This window comes from Neovison vison, chromosome 1 (assembly GCF_020171115.1).
Source record: "Neovison vison isolate M4711 chromosome 1, ASM_NN_V1, whole genome shotgun sequence".
Lineage (NCBI taxonomy): Eukaryota > Metazoa > Chordata > Mammalia > Carnivora > Mustelidae > Neogale > Neogale vison.
Genome location: NC_058091.1, coordinates 289,839,748 through 289,857,421, shown reverse-complemented (window position 1 = coordinate 289,857,421; position 17,674 = coordinate 289,839,748). Strand labels below are relative to the sequence as shown.

At 45.6% G+C, this 17,674-nt stretch overlaps 1 protein-coding gene across 1 annotated transcript in view; it reads left to right on the top strand.

Annotated features, from left to right (window-relative positions):
• Positions 1-298: 298 nt before the first annotated feature.
• Positions 299-17,674, top strand: part of TTC23L (tetratricopeptide repeat domain 23 like) — a 45,589-nt gene continuing 28,213 nt past the window's right edge. Inside the window, exons 1-5 of the mRNA XM_044232918.1 lie at positions 299-433; positions 1,725-1,799; positions 5,283-5,463; positions 7,383-7,506; positions 17,219-17,375. Of these exons, the coding sequence (XP_044088853.1) occupies positions 342-433; positions 1,725-1,799; positions 5,283-5,463; positions 7,383-7,506; positions 17,219-17,375 (629 nt within the window). The 5' untranslated portion in view covers positions 299-341. The remainder of the gene's footprint in view (positions 434-1,724; positions 1,800-5,282; positions 5,464-7,382; positions 7,507-17,218; positions 17,376-17,674) is intronic.

Below are 17,674 nucleotides of genomic sequence, written 5' to 3'. Positions count from 1 at the left end.
TCCCGACTCTGCCGGCGGCGTTCCGTTCCCATGGCAACCCCATTGTCTCCCGAGCCGGAACCTGGGCAGCCGGCGCGCCAGGCCTACCGCGCAGAGAGCCTCGCTTCCGCCACGCACCTGTGCGGCGGCGCCCTGAACGAGGTCCGCTGAAGCCAGGACGCGGACGCCGCGCGAGGAAGCCGAGCTCTCCGCTGAGGGAGCCGGAAGGCTAGTTCCGGGGCGTGGCTTCTCTGCTCTCGGCCAGCGGGGCGGCCCACCGGCAACGTCGCTGCTCCCCGCGGGTGCGTTTCCAGTTGGAGCCTGTGTGGCGAAGGCACCACCCTCAAGAAGGAAGCCTCGGGATGCTCGCCTGGGCTCAGAATGTGGCGTCTGGCTTTACGAAGTTGCGGGGAAAGGAAGAAGGAAGCGATTTGCATTTGAGAGAGGGGCCAAAGTTTGGTGTTATAATTTATTCAGGGCCATATGGCATGTCAAAGAACAGAATTTAGGAGGTTGAGAACGCAAAACTACTCGCCCTGGCCATAGGGTTTTTTTTGTTTGTTTGTTTTTTTAAGATTTTATTTATTTATTTGAGAGAGAGATCACAAGTAGGCAGAGAGAGAGGAGGAAGCAGGCTCCCCGCTGAGCAGAGAGCCTGATGCGGGGCTGGATCCCAGGACCCTGAGAGATCATGACCTGAGCCAAAGGCAGAGGCTTAACCCACTGAGCCACCCAGGCGCCCCTGGCCATAGTTTTTAAAGTAGAGATTAGAAAGAGAAATTAATCTTCTGGTGTTTGGATTGTGGATGTTCTGGAGCCTGTGTAAGAGCTACTGAGAGCTCAGGTGGAAATGATTCTGCAGGGTGAGATGAAGAGTGACTTGGTGGGTGTTGATGGTCAGTACATAACTATGCATTTGGTTTAGATTTGATTTAAGTGATAGGGAGAGCTGTGAGAACTGAATTTCGCAAATAATTATAAATAGGATTTTTGTCCTGAGGTTTCAGGCATTTCCCCCATCAGCTATGGACAATACCCAAATAGACGCATGTGTGTTCCTTGACTAGGACTTCTTATTAGTAGTGGGATGGCCCTAGGGACAGGGAGAATTTACTGATATCATTCATTTGATGCTTCGAACTGGTTGGTTTGCTTGGCTCCATCTGGCAGAAACAATATCCGACTTGAGTAGGAGAACATAGTCCCGTCCCCCCCCCCACCAAAAAATCTCAATTATTCATCTGGCAGACAGGTCACAAGTAGGCAGAGAGGCAAAGAGAGAGGAGGAAGCAGGCTCCCCCGCTGAGCAGAGAGTCTGATGCCAGGCTCCATCCCAGGACCCTGAGATCATGACCTGAGCCAAAGGCAGAGGCTTTAACCCACTGAGCCACCCAGGTGCCCCAGGAGAGCATAGTCTTGATGAATCGGGAGTTGTAAATATAGTGGCTTTTAGGGGGTAAAAAACAACAACAACAACAACAACAACAAAAAGTCAAGGGTTTTGGAGGTACAGGAATAGGAATTAGGAGAAAGAAATTTAATTCAGAGTTTTAATATGACAAATGCCTTTAATTTCTGCCTTCTAGGTATCTCTGTACATGCGTGTGGAAAGTCTGTTTATTTATTTCAGATGGGTTATATATTTGGGCAGTTTCAATTTAATGTTAATAGCCTCCTACAGAGAGAAAATAGACTTCTAAGTCTTTTTTTTCCCTAAAGCCACTCTGACTTGTGGTTCTTGGCAGTAAGAAGATGAAAGCCAGCCCCATCCGCATTCCAACTGTCAGCAATGACACCGACTGGGACTTCTGCTTCCACCTGTAAGTACCACAGAAGCTTGACATCACCCACAGTTACTGGCCTGGAATACTAGGACCTCCCACTTAAGGCAAACCTGGGCTACGGAGCTTTGCATGCATATTACATTGAAGAGGAATTTGAGCTTCTGTGGTGTGGTTTAATTAACAGTTCTGCTATGTGATTCATTTGTACTTATGCAAGCCATGCAAGAAGGAACATAATTGTTTTTCCCAACCGAAGGGAAATTTTATTTTTTATAGATAGGTTAATTATAACAAGAATGATGAAGTCATGGAGAATTAACTACAATAAAGATAATGAGGAAATTTAAATTGTTTCATGAAATATGTGATAATAAACTAAAACTTTCACATAATAGCTATTACTTACTGAGCAAATACTATGTGCCTGGCACTGTTCAAAGTACTGACATGTATTAAGTTATCTAATTGCCCCAATATCTCTGTACCGGTAGTACTATTATACTATTATAATTTTGTAAATAAGGAGTATGAATCAGAAAAAGGTTAAGTAATTGACCCCAAATCCCACAGCTAGTGATTCAAACTGTGTACCCGGATTGCAGAGTCAATTCTTTAACCATTTTTTTATACCCGGGTTTTTTCTATACCAACCTTGGCACTGTTGACATTTTCAGTTGGCTAACTCTTTGTTGTAGAAAGCTGATGTATGTATTGTAGGATGTTTAGCAGCATTTCTGGTCTCTACCCAGTAGATGCCAGTAGCACTGTCCCAGTAATGACAAACTAAGATGTCTCCACACATTGCCAAATGTCCCCTGGGGGCAATATCACCCTTGGTTGAGAACGATTGATCTATACCAGTGTTATCAAATAGAAATGTAATACAAGTCACAAATGCGAGCCACATATGTAATTTAAGTTTTCCAGGAGCCATAGTAAAAAATAAAAAAGAAATAGGTAGATTGAATTTTAATACTAACTATATTTATCTTAAAATATCTGTGATATTTTATAAAATAAGTAGTGAAATATTTTTTTCTTCTTCTAAGTCTTTGAAATTCAGTATGTATTTTATGCTTATAGCATATCTCATTTCAGATTAGCCACATTTCATGTGCGTAATAGCCAGGTGTGACTAGTGGTTACATTTTAGTAATTTTGTACCACCTCATAAAATATCCTGAGGTTAAAAGTTGTATAACTTCAAAAATTGAAGTTAAGAAGTGGCATTCATGTAGGGTATCTTATACATGAATTGGATAATTCATACTTGATATTACTAGTCTGAATTCATATTTATGATGGCATTATAAGAATAAGTTATAAACCTGGCAAGACAGACCTTTCATTCAACCTGCCTATTCTTTTTATTCTATTATTTTATCTTTCACATGAGCTGACTGGTCAGTATTCTCCAGTTACCTTTCTTATCTTTCATGACAAGATGTTCAAAGCTAGTTTAGGGCTTTGCATTCTCAAGTCAGTAGTCAAGATCTCAATGTTTCTCCTTCTTTTGAGGTTGCTGCTGTTGAAGCTCCTGCCTTTGGAGTCAGCTTAATTTATCGAAGCCTGAACTTAAAATATTTAGGGCTTATAATTTTTAAGATCCATGATTGGCAGTCCTTGGTGATCCCAGGAGACTGAATTTCTGTTTCAGGTCTATGAAATATGAAGCCTAGGCAAAATCTTCTATTGAGGGACTCAAGTTTCTGTTAGTTTTCTTGACTCAGGATCTGTTGCCACAGATTCCCTCTATCTTCAGTATTTTTCAGGTGTTCTAAAGACTGTGTTTTCTTTTTTCATTCATTTGTGCATTTAATAAGCCATTATTTATTTTTATGGTAAGGCAGATGTCAGGGTTTCAGGAACAAATGAGATTTAGCCCCAGCCCTGGTAGAGATTATTTTGCGGAGTCAAAGATGACTCAGAAACAAAACGAATGAATTTTGAACATATGACTATAACGTGATTTGCACTGTAGTAGAAGTTTGGAGGAAATTTTTGCAAGTCCTTTGGAGGGTGTCTCTACTTTGCTACTCTAGTACGGGACTCCAGCAGAGGTGACATCTGAGTTGGGAGCATGGAATTCGCCAGGTGGAAAGGAGGCAAGCTTAGCACCCACCTTCTGATTGCCTTGCATCAGCCATGTTCTCTGGCTTTTCCACTGAGTTTGCATGTCTTCTGAAAGCACACTTTTGTTTGTGGGCAGAAGGTTTCTGGGCCTGGAGAAGTGTTGCTTCCCTTCCATGTGACCCAGTTTGCTCATGTGCCTCTGGGTAGGTTATTTAGAACAGGAATTCTGAATGGATATTAACATGTCATTTTTCAAACCTAGCGTAAAAGATTACACTTGACATTTGTTTTTCTGCTTTTTTTTCTTTTTACAGTAAACATCTATTACTTATCTAATCAGTGGAAAAGGGAAATAAATATTATTCTTAAAACTATGTAGTGGTTGAACTTTTAAAAGTCGTATAACTTTTAAAATTGTGTGTACAAAGGTGATTCATTTGGAAGACTTGTTGATAATTAATTAAACATTCTGTTGCCGCTCTCAAGTTTTCAGAATTCTATTTTTTCGGGATCACTTTGATTTTTCTGGCGATGTTAAGACATGGTTATGCCTTTTTTTCTGTAAGATTACCTCCTTTGACTTTTATCTTTACCATTTCCAATTACCCGTTCATAATCATGTTCAGCATCAAAGTTAGAGATCTACATTGTGTATGTGAGACAGGAGAGGGGGCGGGAAGGAGAGAGAGGAGGGGAATGAGGGGGTGGGAGGGAAGGAGAGAGGTAGGAGGGAGGGAAACAAGTGTGGAGGGGGTAGATTTTCAGCCACTCAGCTCGTTTTCAACACATTTATTTCAAATACAATTGGGAAGGCCATTTTGCTTCGGAATATATTCTTGACCTGTGGGGTTCCTTCCCCTCTCCTTGTTGGGACCATATCCTCTTTAGTTAGCCACTACTTATAAGAAACATGAAAGAGGACAGTGAAGTCTAGTCTCAAACTATTAATTCCCTTCCCATTATTTCATTATGTTGATTTTCTTTCCTGGATTGGATCAGAATTTTAGAATGTAAAAGATCTTTGAGATCTTCCAATTCAACACCTTTGTTTTGTAGAAGAAGAAACCCAGTTATGGAGCTAATAAAATAAAAGTAGCTAATATTAAAATAGTACCTACTAAATAGCTAAGTGATTTATGAGTATCATCTGATTTAATCCAGTCACCTCCTCTGATTGACCTTATTTTACAAAGAAACAAATAATAACTTGCCTAGGGTCATGTGGTTAGTAAGTAGCAGAGTTGGGACTCTGATGGAAGTGGGTGGTTTAACAAATGTTTCATCTGAATCACACATTGCTGTCCTGATTCTGGGCTTCAAGGGGGAACATGAACTTATCTCCAGACTTTATTCCTTCAAGTTTCTGTTAGAGCACATATCCCTACCCCCCTGCTTTGAGATACTCAGAGGTAAATCTGAATCCACATCTCTCTCTGGTATCTACAGGTCCCAGCAAGCCAAGATCCCAGCATACCAGCAAAGAGACGAATTGTGTTCCTCTAGCGGGTCTGGAGAGAGTGAAGAAGACACTACAACCAAGGAGAACGCTGTAGGCTGCATGTCTCTTCCTAAAGAGAAATTAGCCCAATCCCAGAAGAAAATAGCTCAGCTGATTAAGAAAAAGATGGTAAAACAAAAACCCCACGAGGTTTTAGTTTCCTTTTAAAAATATGTCCACAAAGACAGAAGCTCTGCCTTCAGTGGACATTGAAGGACTCAAAGTAGGGGAAGTTGTTGTATTTCTTTGTAAGTGGAAGGGAACAAGGCAGAGCATAGTGGGGGAGCCGCCCTGCCCTTGGGTTCCACACCTGGTTCGCTCTGCTTTCTTCCATGGAGGGTTTGTGCTCCTGGCTTTAAACTGAAAATGTATATTTTGTTTTTTGTGTTGATGTTTGATTACCTTTCATTTTTTAAAAAAGATTTTATTTGTTTTTCGGACAGAGAGAGAGACAGTGAGAAAGAGAACACAAGCAGGAGGAGTGGGTGAGGGGGAAGCAGGCTTCCCGCTGACCGGGGAGCCTGACATGGGGTTTGATCCCAGGACCAGGGGATCATGACCTGAGCCAAAGGCAGACGCCCAATGTGCCTGAGCCACCCAGGCACCCCCTGATTACCTTTAATTAAAAAAAACTTTAAAAAAAAATTTCTCCTGAGAGGTTTCAGAATGAGATTTCTTGGGTAACAGAAAGGTCAGGATAGTGAGGCAGGAGACTGAAAACAAGGGCAGCCAAGCTGAGGCCCAGGCTCGGATGCCAGGGGTTCAGTGGACTCATAAGCAAACTAAACCACCAGAAAGGGGATGTAGCAACAGAGGTCAGAGTCCAGGGGTGCATTTCTCAGAGTGAGGCAGAGACTTGGTAACTTGGACCTCAGGGCAAGTGCTCTTAACTCTGTACAGAAGAACAGGATCAGAATGTTCAAAATCCAGGAGCCTGAGACAGGATGACGGTGGCCATCATTTTTAGAACACAGGCACCAACACGCTCCCGGAGCGTGATTCATCCACTGAGGAATTCATACACCGACTTCCTGGCCAGGGGAAAATGAGCTTAAAGTCGGGTGTGGAGAAAAGGTGTGTAGATGGTTTTGGGAAAGGCCAGGAGACACCTCACAGGCAGATGACAGAAGATGATACCCCTCTTGGGTATATCTATAAATGTACCTTTGTAAATCATCCAGAGGCCTTGAGAAGACAGTTGTCTTGGCCTGTACCCATTCCTATTTCACAGAGCCAGGCTAGAACGTTTGCTTTTAGAAACAGAGAAGTACCATCTGCCATAGAGGACAACTGAGCGTTTTTAAGGCTTGACAAGTCCTCGGCCAGTTTGAATAATGACTAGATGGAGGCGGAACCTACAGATGGAAAGGGATTCAGGAGACTGATGTCAGTGCGTGGACAGGCGGACTGTAAAAAAAAAAAAAAAGATTTATGAGGTAATTATCAGACTTATGAGAGTAGATACTGAACTTTACAGAATTATTGTCAGTATTTGGTGAGAGTGGTTTTCCAGTTATAAGGCTAAGTCCATGTCTTTGGGAGACACTTATGGGATATGAAATGATTTAATATCTGATTTTTCTTCAAAATAATAGAGAGGGTGGTAGATGAGGAGGGTAGATAGGAAACAAAATTGACCATGAGTGGATACCTTATGAAAGTAAGTGAGCCCTTCTTCATGCTATTTTTGTATATTCCTGAAGTTTTTCACAATAAAAGGTTAAAAGAAGTCCCTGTGGCTATGAGGTTGAGTAGACTGGGGGAGGGGCAAGAGTGGGAGCAGTTGGGAACGGCTGTTTTGGTCAGCCCTGTGGAAGGTCGGGCGCTCTGAACCACGTACTCATGGCAGAAGCGAGGAGCAGAGCTTAGTGTGAGGGCCTGGGAATAAGGGACAGCCACCAGGCCTTGCTGGATGGGTCATGGGATGGGAAGGGGAGAGAAGAGAAAATGATAAAAGGTGAATTCAGTCCTATATTCCTGTGAGAAGAGCCTGGGCTAGAGCTTTCTTTCCTTTCCAAAAAGCATAATGACGTCTTTGCTCTCTGCAGAATACCCAAGCAAACAAGGAGCTGATACGCTGTGTCATCCTTTCTCGGATTATTTTTGGGGAAGAACACTGGAAATGTGCACAGGCCGTGGCCAGCCTGGCTTATGGCTACCTGACACTGAGAGGTACGTGGTTCCCCCCGCTGGGTGTGGTGGAGCAGCCCTCGAGAGCCAGACTACCCAACCTACAAGCATGGTGGGGTGGGGATGGCGGGGGCGGGGGACGTGGGGAGGGCCCTTCCTGCCCCCAACTCACACCTCAGCAAAAGGCGGGGAAGTCCGTGGATGAAGCAGGCAGTGTGGCAGGGATCTTAGAAATAAAGGTAATGGTGATAGGTGATTTATTGAGTACTTAGCCTGTTCCAAGCCAGTCTCATTTAGTCCTTATAATATCCCGTGGAGGAAGATAATGTTAATGTCCATAGTGTACACATGAGGCCACAGAGACACAGTGGGCTAGGGACGATATCAGAAGTTCCAGCCACAGGTCCACAGGGGAAGGACAGGCAAGTGTGGACACTCAGCATCAGGGCGAGTGCCTGTAACAGGACCTGAGTGCCCCAGTAACAGGACCTGAATTCCGTGGACAGAACTCAAGTTCCTGGAAGGTGTAGCTGAGGAAAAGAGCAAGCCCTCATCCTAGAGAAATGGTGCTTTCTGGAAGGTACACTGTACGGAAGAGCAAGATGGGGATGCATTTGCTAAAACAGACCCAAGTGTAAGATCCACGAGGGCAGGAACGTGGCAGTAGAGGCTCCATAAATACTTGTTCAGACTGATAGAGGCACGAACATGTTTTGGAGCCAAGGACAGGGTCAGCACAGGGCTTTGTGCCCTGTGGCCAGCCGTGGCATCCCGCACGGACTGCATACACTCCTACCACAGATCTCTTTGTACACGTTCATATGTGCTTTGTTTACATGTCTGTGTCTCTGAAACAGAAGCTCCCTGGGAGCAGGGACTAGGTCTTCCCGATAGCGAACACAGTCTCTGGTACACAGTATGGATCAGCAGATGTCACTGCTTGACAGAACTGAGCCACTGGCCTGGGACTTTTTCAAGTATCCTTTGGACCTGGGTCTTCAGGTGGGGCCTAGCTTACCTAACAAGGAAGTGATTTAAGGGCTTGAGATGGTTTTGAGGGCTACAGGGGAAGGGAACCAGTGTACCTAGGCCATCAGGAACCTAGATATCCGAAACTGGAGCTTTTGAAAAAGTTAAAATGGAATTCAATTTATTATTAATTAAATCTGTTAACTTCTTGCTTAGGGCTCTTTGGGACTTTTTTTTTTCCCCCCCTTGGGACCTTTTGAGTTCATGTTTCTAATGAAATTTTAGATTCACTTGGCCATTGATGTGGCAAGCCCATGAGTGGTTGACGTTGGGGACGGTGAAGCAGTGGGCCACAGTGAGGCCACAGTGAGGTCACAGCGGGGCTCTTTCAGGCCTTAAGAACACATCTGTTGTATTCTGAGAGAAGGCTGACATGGCTAAGGGGAGGCGGGAGTCCTCCCTTCCTGGCGGAACAGGCAACCACTTGTCTGTGAGACTTAAGGGACGTCAGGAAGGCCTTCAGCAAAAGAAAACCTTTGAATGGAGCTACGTTATTCTTCATTTGGAATTTCTCTGTTTCAAACTTGCTGCCTTCATAAGAGTACAAATTTAGCTTTTTGCTAAATTTGCCATTGGAGCACTTCAGGAGCTCCTGTGAAAAGTCTGGTGGCATGATGCTGGACAGTTGTGATGTGTGAGTGAGCACTGCCAGTCCCTGCCCTCTGGAGACACGGCATCCTGTAGTAGGCAGGGACAGATGATCGTAGAGGCAGGAACACAGTTCTGGGGAAGCAAATGAGGGGGATCAGGGGTTCTGCCACTGTCAGGGAAGGCTGCAGAGAGACGGTAACATGTCTTGTCTTTGAAGCATGAAGATGAGTTTACCGAGTAGATTTCAAGGGGAATGGTAGAGAACCCTGCGCTGGGCCTCCACATGTATTGATCTGAGGACTGGGAGCTGAGAGGGCCTCTGTGAGACTCCTCACAGAACACTGTAGTTTCCCTTTGGACCCATGAGGTTAGGGTTGGACAGAAGGCACCTCAGGACAGACTGGTCTTGCCTGGTAATGGGATTGGAAGGTTAATCTGGGCCCAGGTATCCAGGAATTTTAGGAGTTATTAGAAGGTTTTGAGTGAGGTGGTGACGTACTGTGATGTTGTGAAGTGAGAAACTCAGGAGGACGGGTTGGACTGATAGACTAAAGGTGCCGAGCACTCGGGCGGTTATCCTGCCAGACAAGAAGCGCTGAGGGCATTGGCCATGGTGGTTGGAATGTGGCAGAAATGACACGCAGAATTGGTGACCTGTAGTGGAGAATGGAGTGAGAAGCTGAGGGAAGGGCTGAATTGAATAGGGCATGACCTGGAAGGGTAGCTGAAACAGGGAGCTAAGAGGAAGAGCAGGCTGACGGGGGAAGGGAGGAGAAGCTGCAGAGTTTGGGCTCAGAAGACAGGCCGGATCATTGCCTGCGGGAGGTGGCCACGAGCGTCACGGTGAGGTACTCGGCAGCCAGCTGGGAAGTGGAGCCCAAGCTCAGGAAGGCAGCCGGTTTGCAAGGATCCACATACACAGGGGCAAGCTGAGGCTGCAGCAGTAGATGCGCTTGTTCAGAAAAAGTAGAAAGAGAGGGAAAGAGGGTAGAAGAGGGAAGAGGGGAGAATGAGAGCATGAGGATCATGACCTGAGCTGAAGGCAGTCGCTTAACCAACTGGGCCACCCAGGAACCCCACAATACCCCTGGATTCTTGTGAAATAAATTTTTTTGAGGAAGTGAAGTAACTATTTTTTTAAAGATTTTTATTTATTTATTTGACAGAGAGGTAGAGAGAGAGAGCACAAGCCCGAGGAATGGGCTAAGGAGAGGGAGAAGCAGGCTCTCCATTGAGCAGGGAGCCCAATGTGGGGCTCTATCCCTAGGCTCTGGGACCATGACATCAGCTGAAGGCAGATGCTTAATAACTGAGCCACCCAGGTGCCCCTAATTCTAGACTTTCTGAAACCTAACATAGAGTTTTTCCGGAGTAGATTATGATCATGACCTTTTCTTGAGAATAACCTCTTTCTTTATTAATTTATTTGATTTTTTTTTTTAGGATTTCTCTGTTGTTTTTATTTTCAGTTTTTATTGTATTAGGTTAGCCACCATACAGTACATCATTAGTTTTTGATATAGTGTTCCAAGATTCATTGTTTATGTATAACACCTAATCCTCCAAGCAATCTGTGCCCTCCTTAATACCCACTACCAGGCTCACCCATCCTCCCACTCCCCTCCCCTCTAAAACCCTCAGTTTGTTTCTCAGAGTCCATAGTCTCTCGTGGTTTGTCTCCCCCTCCGATTTCCCCCAACTCACTTCTCTCCCATCTCCCAATGTCCTCCGTGTTATTCCTTATGCTTCACAGGTAAGGGAAACCTCGTATTTCAGTTAGAAGACTTACCCAGTCTTTCCCTGTAAGTTTTTTTTTAAAGTCTTTGGTCCATAGAATAAAACAACCCAAGCTTTGAAATATCACAAACCTCCACGAGGGATGAAGTGCTTGCCGAATTCCACTTAGTTTTTTTTGTCATTGATCCTCAACTGCTTTAAAACGGGCAGAACTTAGGAGCCAGCCTTCTGCGTAGACGGATGGATGTGTCTGTGCGTGTTGCTGCCTCCTTGTGCGTATGTGTGTTTTGTGGCCACCAGACCTCCTTGCCTCATTTCCTTGTGAGCCTCTGCCAGCCCTGGGGAGTGCGAGTCAAGCCAAAAGGCTGCTTTCTCTCAATAACCAGTCTTCCAGTGAGTTTTACTGCGGGACTTTGGGAAATACAGCGTACAGAGGCACAGTCTTTGCCTTCAGAGAAGTCACAGCCTCGGGTGGGAGGTGAGCTACATACAGACGGAAGGCACCACGAGGCAAATGCCATGTGATTGATTTAAATACAGGGCTTCGATCTAGATGTATCACAGCTGATGACAAATGGAATGGGTGAGAAGCTAAGGATTTAAGCATCTCGGAAGGACAGATATGTTCATCCTTTATCATTCTGGGAGTTTTTCTTAAGTACACACTTACAAAATAACCAGGGTAAGATCATTCTTTGCAGCATTGTTTATGACCAGTGTCCCCATCACCAGAGGACTAATAACCCACAGAAGACTTTATGCAGCTTTAACAAGGGCATGGGAAAGCACCATATACTAGTAGGGGAAAAACTCCAGAATGCATCGTCAGGCAAAAGAGAATGTACAACACAGTATGGGGTTTAATATGCCTTATTTTATGTAAGAAAGAAGGGGAGAGAATTTATGTTTATATTGACATAAAGAAACACTGAAGGATACATAAGGCAGAAGCAAAAACCAGTTATCTAGTGGGGCCTTTCAGTGAAAGGGAACAAGAGAGGACATGAGACCCTTCAACATTGACCTTGTCATATAATTTTAAGTTCTGAACCATGGAAATGTATTACCTATTTACAAATAACCTTTTATAAAAAAGACTGTGAAGGAAGAATTGGCAGGACCTGATGTTCGATTTGAAGTTGAGGAGAAGTGAGGCCCAACAATGACCATGAAGGTCATGCCCCTGCGGGTGCCATAGAGACACTAGTTAGGAAGGTGGGAGGGCACAGGGGAGAGGAACGGCGGGTGCAGGTTTTGGTGATTTTGAGTTGCAATAGAGAAATCCACTAGCACATTTTTACCCCGTGCTTGGAAATTTGGGACTAGAACTTTGGGACTAGGAGGAGTGTCGCAAGCATGGAGGAATATTCGAGAGCAGAACTGGGGAGGGGAAATGGAAAATTACAAGCATGGAGGCTAAGGTGGGCATGCTAGGGATTGTTAGAACTTCTGAGAGGGAAAGAGAGGAGAAAAGGAAGAAATGGAAAGTCAGACCCTTGGAACCCTCGGAGGGAAAGAACCCTCGGAAAGAGTTAGCAAAGAAGCAATGAGCGAAGGTTCAGAAAGGAGAACCGAGTTGGTGTAGTGTCGTCGGAGCCAAGAGGAGAAGCCAAGCAGGTCAGGGCATCTGACTGAGAAGCTGTGACTGAGTGTATTTAGTAGGAGGTCTCTGGGGGCCTCAGCAGAAGAGTTTGTGCAGAGCAGAGGGAGCAGAAGCCGGTTCCCAGGCGTGAAGGAGGGGAGCTGAGGCCAGGAGGCCAGACTGCGTGCGCTACTTACTGTGTATTGAAAAGAGTGAGGGAAAATAGGGTCACTGGCGAATACAGAAAAGTCACGTGAAGATAATTTTAGGAGAGAGAGAGACTGAGACAGTTTCAGGAGTGAGGAAGGAGCCCTTTCAAGAGAAAGTTTGGCAGTTTGAAGAAATAGAGCAATTGTTGGAATGGGGTTCAGGAGTCAATAACACAAGAGAACATGGGGCCTTTGCAAAGCAGGGCGTAAAGGCTGCTGGTTGCGAACTAGAGGAAGGCAGCGGAAGTGGGACTCGGTGGCCCGAATGAGCCCAGTGCTTCAGTGGCCGAGCAAGGGCAGCTACAGAAACAATAAGGTGTTTTGTCACCTTGTGCCGGACTGTTGTCCAAGAGTCCAGGAAGGACAGAATAGTGACACGGACAAGCAGTCTCCTGGTCTGTGGCTTATTATTAATGAAGCAGTAAATGAGTCAGCCTGTTATTACTGGGAACTTTCTAGGGATCCTGGGCTCTATTCTCAGTGTTGCAAAAGCGTAAGAATCCTATGTTCTCTGTCCACTTGGTTGAAAAGGACAAAATTGGTGCAGGAATAACAGGGAATGATTACACCTGGGTGATCTGACCTGCAGGAAACCATTCATGCTTGCCAGCAAGGAGGTTGTGTGTGACAACTCAGCCTTTTGTGGAGATTCTAAGCAGCTCGATGACAAAGGTCCGGAGTCAGGGTAAATATAATAAATTGCTTAACAGAATGGACCTTAGTGGTGGCAGTAGCAGTAGTAATGATGATGATGATATCATGATGGCTGATATCTACTCAAACTCCTTTCATTCCTGTGTGCCGGAATTTTCACAAATTAATTTTCACGAATTAATTAAATTAATCCTTACCAACAACCTACAGGGAAGAAAGTATCTTCATTACCATTGTACTGGTAACTAAACGGTGACACAGATAGATGAAGTAACTTGCTCAAGGCCACAGGTAGGAAGCGGCTAAGGCAAGATCGGTATCTGGGAAATCAGGCTCTAGGCCCTGCTTTTAATCGCTGTCTACGTGAACTTCTTAAAAATAGTTGACGATCAAAGGTGACAGCAGCATCTCCAAAAACTGGGTGGGTATCTCCGAGCAGATTCTTTCTGGCCTGAGTCAGAGTGACAGATGTCAGTGGTGGGATCTTATCTCAAACTAAAGCAAAATGATTTGATATGTTTGGTGGATGATACCAGGGCCCAGTTTCCAGTTCATCCCTGTCATTTCTGAACCTCAGGCTCCAGACATCCAGACTAGGGCCTGATTTTGACCTCTGTGCTTGGTGCACTCTTGGTGCTGGGAGAAGGTGTCCTTGGCTTGGGAGAAGGGCAAGTCAAGGGAAATGACTTGGTCTCCGAGTTGACACTGGAGCTGGGGAAGTGGGACTCGGAGTTAGGGAATGAGAGCACAGATGTATGAGCTTCTTCTAGAGACAGTTAGTGTGAGACTCGTGGGTATACGTATTTGCAGTGTTATCCTTACATGAGAAGAGCATGTTCTTACAAATCTATTTCAAATGATTACTGATACTGATTCACACTACTGTCTGTCCTCATGAATTTTCTCATGTAGGAAATGCCATAAAAATATCACAAAGTAAGGAATTTTTTGAAACATAAAAAGAGCTCTCTCATACTTGTAAAGGTTGGGAAACATTGTCCAGGGCAGTGATCTCTCAACCCTTGAGAATTAGCTCCCTCGTCACTTCAGATAATTTGAGCAAACTCCATAAATGTGCATTTATTATAAATTATGTCAGTGATACTAATCTATTATGTAATATTATAACTTCATGAAAATAGAAGATAAAAATTGATATGTTTGTCTTTTCTTTCCTACACCATTCTGGCATCTTGCGTGATGTAAGGGGCTATGTGCCCCCCACTTTGAAGACAAGAGTGGATTCTGGGAGCAGTAGTGGAATGGCTTTTTTCCCTTAGGCCTGACTTTGAAGTTTAATGAGCCATTTTCAGTCAAGAGCCTAGTTCTGTTTGCTCAAGCCCAAGGGTCACGAGCTCAGCTTTTTCACCGGAAGGACCAAAGTGTGGGGCGTGATAAAGCAGAGACAAAGAACCCTATAATTCATTAGCTGCTGAGCTTAGGGTAGAAGTGTTCTGCTGGGGGGTCTCACAGCCCAGTACTGGGCACTTGGGGGGTACTTGGTAGGCAGACTGGCAAAGCCTCAGGGCAGCTTTCTCATTTGTTTTCCACTCAGGAGTCCAGAAGCAACATTGTGCTGACTCAGGGGTGGTTTTCAGTGGCTCAGCCAGTTTCACTTTTCTCCTTCCTACAGACTGATGGGAGCCTCTAGACTGGACTCCTGCACTTCTTTCTGACACACTCCCAGGGGCCCACCTCGTTGTGGGAAACAGCCTGTTGGCTAAAAAGTCTTTCTCAGTTTCCTGTCTTATTTTCTTGGTCTGATGTCCTTGGCAACTTCAGTTGCTGCTCCCTTCCTCAAGACCTATAAAGACTCCCCATTACCTAATATGGAATCCAACCTCCTCATTTGGCATCCAGGACTCCATCTTATTTTATTTTTAAAGATTTTATTTATTCATTTGAGAGAGAGAGAGCACGAGCTGGGAGTCGGCGGGGGTGGCAGAGGGAGAAGGAAAAGCAGGTCCCCCCTGCTGAGAAGGGTGCCCTGCATGGGGCTGCATCCCAGGACCCCAAGATCATGACCTGAATTGAAGGCAGACACTTAACTGACTGAGCCATCCAGGGACCCCCAAGACTCCATTTGACCCATCCAATTCTAACCTTACGTGTGTTTACATGTAAACCTCTCCTTCAGTCAGGCTGGTCTCCTTATGCCTTGACACTCCTACATACCCCACCTCCATCCCACCAGTGTGTGTGTGTGTGTGTGCGCGCGCGCGTGCGCAAGTGTGTGCGCACACACAGGGTTTTTGCTTATTCTTTCTTTATGGCCTCAAGCTGATTACCCCAAGTGGACATCCTTCCTCAACCTTCTCCGTCAGTCAAACTACCTGCTCTTCAAAAATAAGATGAGATCTTCCTCTTGTATAGAGATTTTACCAAATGCTTCTCCACACATGGTCCTTAGACGGCCCGCATCACGTCATCCCCTAGAATAGTGGTTAGGAATGTGAATCCTCCGTTCTCACCTCAGAACCTGTGAACCACAACGGGAAGCAAGCCCAGGAATCTGCATTTTATGCGGGTGTTTCTGGTGTGCAGGGCAGTCTGAGGGCTGCTGTTACCTGGTAACTTGGGGCACAGACCTCTCTTTTGCCACAGACCTGCATTTTTCTCTTGAGTTAAGACCTGTGGACAGGCACGTCTGAGTGTTCTACAGTGACTTCCTGGCTTTCAGGTCATTTGTAGCCTCTCCCAGGGAAGCTCTGTTCTTCCTTCCACCTCCTTCTCCCTACCCTGCCCCTTGTGGCAGCTTATTAAGGAGCTCCTGCACATCCGGAATGTATCAGGGCTGGAGGCCTGAAGACTTCAAGTCATCTTGATGGCCATTGACCATACCTGCACTGAGAAACTGGGCTCCAAAGGCTGAAGGAAGAACAGACTGAGGGCTGGGAGTGTGAAGTGGGAATTAGGGGCACAGTGGGTCTCCCTGATAGGACTGAATATGTATACCAGCCTGCAGAGAGGAGAGCTGAACGGGAATACCAGCCATGCCTGTCTGCAGTAGAGTGGAGAACTCCTAGGATCATGAGCTCTCGGCTGACCTTCCTCTTTTCTCCAGGCTTTCTCTTGTCCCATCAAGGATCCCTGGACATGAGCTAAGTTGGAAGATGAAGAATGAGGTCTAGAAATTGGGTGTTGTCAAGTCTACCTCTGTCAGCCAACTGGACAAATAGCAATTCCAGTGGGTGCCCAGAAACTCTAGCCTCAAGTCAGGAAACAAGGGAAAGCATACTGAAATTTCTGTCTGGCTGGAGTTTGGCGTTCCCTTTGTCATCTTAGCGAGGGGCCTCACTGCATTCAGGAATTGGATTCTGTGCATGTGCGTGTGTGACCAATTAGTATAACCAGCCTCATCTTGGATTCAAAAAAATCCCCAGATGGAAGTAATTGTATTCATAAGCCCTTGTATTTTTAGAATGCCTTTTCCAGAAAGCTCAAAGCATAGCAAACACTCTGTGGCATAACCTAGTTTGTTTCTGGACCATCTCCAGGTATTTGGTAAAGGAGCAGCTTCTATAATTACTGTCATTTTACATTTGGCGGATGGAGAAGCTTTGTGGGTTGAAAAGGTCACATGGCATTAGGGGCAGAACTGGGAACAGGACACTCAGCTTCTACTCCTGTCTCGATCATTGATTTCTAAACGGGCCCACAGATTCCTGCTGTGATGGCTGCTTAAGAAGCACGTGTGGAATTAATTAAAAATATAGATTCCTGGACTTCCTTTCTCTAAAGATTCCAACTCAGTAGGTCTGGGGTGGGACCCAGGAATCTATATTCTCTACCAGTATTCCAGATGATTCTGATGCACCGCCAGCTCTGGAAATGAGTACTCCGGACCATATGCCAACCACACTACCCATGTATTTCCCCCCAGAAAGGTCTTTGACTGAAACATGCCTTTTTCATGTTTTTCGTCTTGCCACCCACCCTCCAACTCCCCCAGGCCTCCCAGCTCAGGCCAAGAAACATGCTGAGTCTGCCAGGAACACGCTGCTGACCTGGAAGGACAGCACGACCTCAAACAAGGAGAAGAAGGAGATCCTGGACGCTCTGGTCATGCTGTACTATACCCTGGGGGTGGCCTGGCTCCTGCAGAACCGATATCCTTCCTTTCCTAGTGTCTGGTGATCGGGGCCCGGGGCCCCCTGCGCCTGCCAGACGGGCTGTCTCACCCAGGAGTAAGGGAGATCAAACCAGGCTCCGTGGCTCTGTCCCAACAGCCAGCCGCCTCCTCCCTCGCTAGCCTCTCATCTCCATCCAGATAGGTAGGGATGTCCCTCCTCTGTCCGTTCATGTGAACTTGGAGTTGAGCCATGGGAGGGATCTCACTGGTGACACATTCCCTAGCCAGGTGAAAAGTTTTCGGCATCTGTCCTACCTTTCATTGAGCACCAAGAGG